This window comes from Octopus bimaculoides, chromosome 25 (genome assembly GCF_001194135.2).
Source record: "Octopus bimaculoides isolate UCB-OBI-ISO-001 chromosome 25, ASM119413v2, whole genome shotgun sequence".
Lineage (NCBI taxonomy): Eukaryota > Metazoa > Mollusca > Cephalopoda > Octopoda > Octopodidae > Octopus > Octopus bimaculoides.
This window is the reverse complement of record NC_069005.1, coordinates 32,158,338-32,161,689: the sequence shown is the minus strand read 5'-3', so window position 1 is coordinate 32,161,689 and position 3,352 is coordinate 32,158,338. Positions and strand designations below refer to the sequence as shown.

The following is a 3,352-nucleotide window of genomic DNA, read 5'->3' as shown; positions in this document are numbered from 1 at the left end:
TTGTACTGAAATGAAGAATAAGAAAACAATGCTAGCAGGAAAAAGAAAAGCCTACAGGGTATAAGGGCATCGCATAATCGGCAGAGCATCATCACCATATATTTAAATTTCTTCTAAATGTCTTCTATCCATACACAACACATCACACGCACAAATGGCCAAAGAAATTTATAAATGTGTGTTTACAAACTTATATAAATTATACCCAAAGGGTTCTATGTATTTATAGAAGATTTATGATTAATAATGACTTGTAGGGATGCAGTATTTTGTTATGCAACAAGATTCCTTCTTCCAATGCCCCACTTTCCTCTTCAAAGACCTTTTCTGGTGTCACGTAAAATACACCCATTACACTCTTGGAGTGGTTGGCGTTAAGAAAGGCATCTGGCTGTAGAAACCTTGCCAAATCAGATTGGAACCCGGTGCAGCTCTCCAACTTACCAGTTTTCAGTCAAATCGTCCGACCCATGCCAGCATGGAAAACAGATGCTAAATGATGATGATGATGATGATGACAGAAACATCAACTATTTCTCCATGCATGCATGGGTCAGATGGAATTCAATGAGGAAGATTTTCTACAGCCAGATGCTCTTTCTGTAGCTAACACTCATCTGTTTCCAATCAAGGTAATATTCCCCAATAGCCAGGCATGTTTTTGCAGAATATTGGAAACGGATAGCAGTGATATGCATGTACAACTTTTGTGCAATCTCAAGACAAGGACACGTATACAATGGGCTTCTTTCAGTTTCCATTTACCAAATCTACTCAGAAGGCTTTGGTCAGCTCTCGGATATAGCAGAAAACAATTGCACAAGGTGCCGCACAGTGGGATGGAACCCGAAACCACATCTGCACCTTTTTGGCAGTATTATCATTCTAGCTCGTCAAAAACGCTAGAAATTTCTTTCTTTTATGGATGGCCCTGGTTGGAACAACCCATCTTCATACATCTATCATCTCAAAACTGACCTGGAACTAAGCAACAAAAACTAAATGACAAAAAAAAAAAAAGGTGAGGGTGTTGATCTGGAAATAGACTTACTTCAAATTTCTTGGGGAGATCTTTTTGAGTGAGGGGGAAAAACCGAGCAAACTTGAAGAATTCGGCCACAACATAAACTGGTTTGTTGAAGGCTTTGGCAGCAAGAGCAATGTTGAAGGTACCAATCTAAAAATTCAATGAAAAGAAACAGTCATCATAAATAAATATATATATACATATAAAAAAAAAAAAAAAAAAAACATGAAATATGTGACAATATTCCTTAACGAATACACTGCTTATTGTATTTTAATTAATTTTTAACCTTCAGATTATTCTGTCAAATGTAATATTTATTTATTTATTTACAGCGCTATAGCAGAAACTTGCCCAAGGTGCCATACTGAATCAAAAACTATGCGGTTGGAAGCAAACTTCTTAACCATACAGCCATGTCTGGGGGGAGGGGATTTATAAGAGAGAGTTTCCATTGTAGGGAAGTTAGCGTTGAGTGTAGATAACAACATGGGAGGCCTTTGTCAGGTGAGACACAGTACATTGGACAAGAGGAGGAGGAGGAGGAAAATCAGGTGTGTTATGTAACACTGTGTAGAGGCAAGATGTAAGTTGGTAGTTTCGATGAGCGGAAGCCACTATAGTAGGGTTAGAGCAGGCAGAGAGAGGACATAGCATGTCTCTGTCTGATTCGTCTGACAAATAAACGACAACTAAGAATTGGTTTAAAAAAAAAATGAAAAAATGAAAAAAAAAAGAAAAAAAGCAATACATTACCCTGTTGATGATTCCGCCACTTTCTACAACACTTTCAGCACCAACAAGAACCAGATCAACATCTGGCATGACAGAACTGTAAAAGAATACAGGTGTATACAGGTAAAATAAACATGAAAGATGGTCTGCCCCATTCAAAAACTGCACGAGCTACTGAGAAGTTTTGCAAACTCTTCTAAATGCAATGCAATGCTGGAAACCTTTCCATCTCATCAGCAGGTATCTCAGGGTCACAAACATTTCACCCTTTACATTATTTACATTTGACGGATATTTGTCCTCATCTTGTTTGTTCAAAAAGTTGTTTTTTAACGTGCCACCTGCACAGGAGCCAGTCCAGTGGCACTGGCAACGATCTCGCTACATTCATATATAGATATACACACATATATATTTAAGCATTATTCATTAGTCCCTTAATAACATGATTATTGTCATAAAGATAATTAATGCCAGTAATTAAAACTCATACTAATTATTCATATACTCACCTCACAGCAGCGTCTAGAATTAACAGAGCAGGGATGTTTGCTTTCTTTAGCTCATTGCACAAAACACGTCTGTGAAAAGAGAGGGAAAGATTCAGAACAACGAGAAAACATTTCCATCGAATTTGGTTCAGTTTTGATCTCATTTGCCCCAACAGGTCTTCGCAAGCTGAGTTTAGTGTCCAATGACGGAAGGTTGGCATGAAAAACTGATAATAACTATTTCTTTCATCTTTTTCTTGACCACGCTTGAATGGCGCTTTGTATGTGTCACTGGCACGAATGCCAGTCAGGGAGCACTGGAGTTGACCATGAGGTCAAAAACTAATTTGCTGTTCTTGATAAGACAACAGATGTTTGTACTGATACAACGTGCAAACAAAAGTTATCAATGGAAGTGTTTTTGTAATGCTGGATTAGTGTTAAAATGGTTAAAGAAAAACTGTTTTTACCCGCTTTCATTTGGCCTCGATTCTGTGACGAAGACATTGAAACGCTTCTTGTCGCGGGCTGCTTCCTTCAGGACTTGTAGAACTACACGGGACCGAGAATGGGTGAGTATAGTCTGTGGAATGGAGAATAGAGAGACACATGAGAGAGAGGGATTATCTTAAATACTGTGCTGTTCATACATACTCACACAAACTGTCAGAACACAATCCTGCCATTTTTTCAATGAACTGATAAGGCATTCACTTGATCTGCTAGAAATAGCAGCCAAAATCTTCTTCCAACAATTGGTTGCTGAGATCAACAACTGTAAAGTGAGAGAGACTGTGGCCTTTGTGAGTAAATTTGCTAGATGGAAACTGTGTGGAAGTTCAGAGTGTATGTATGTGTGTGTGTGTGTATATATATATATATATATATATTCATTTAAAATGCAGAGATGTCTATAATAGGACATCTACTCGCTAGAAATAGCAGCAAAAGACTACATACCACAAAAATTAGGGATAATTTCGAAAGGAAATGAAAAATAAAAACTTTTACCAATCTATATTCTGTACCATGGTTTCAAGTCAATTTTAGTAAGATATATAATCTTTATCTTACTAAAATTGACTTGAAACCATGGTAC

General features: G+C 37.4%; 1 protein-coding gene across 1 annotated transcript in view; it reads right to left on the bottom strand.

Moving 5' to 3' along the window:
- Nucleotides 1-182: 182 nt before the first annotated feature.
- Nucleotides 183-3,352, bottom strand: part of LOC106870269 (translation initiation factor eIF-2B subunit alpha) — a 6,445-nt gene continuing 3,275 nt past the window's right edge. The window contains exons 3-7 of the mRNA XM_014916287.2: nt 2,724-2,836; nt 2,275-2,343; nt 1,784-1,859; nt 1,052-1,177; nt 183-215 (exon numbers count right to left, since the gene is read on the bottom strand). Of these exons, the coding sequence (XP_014771773.2) occupies nt 183-215; nt 1,052-1,177; nt 1,784-1,859; nt 2,275-2,343; nt 2,724-2,836 (417 nt within the window). The remainder of the gene's footprint in view (nt 216-1,051; nt 1,178-1,783; nt 1,860-2,274; nt 2,344-2,723; nt 2,837-3,352) is intronic.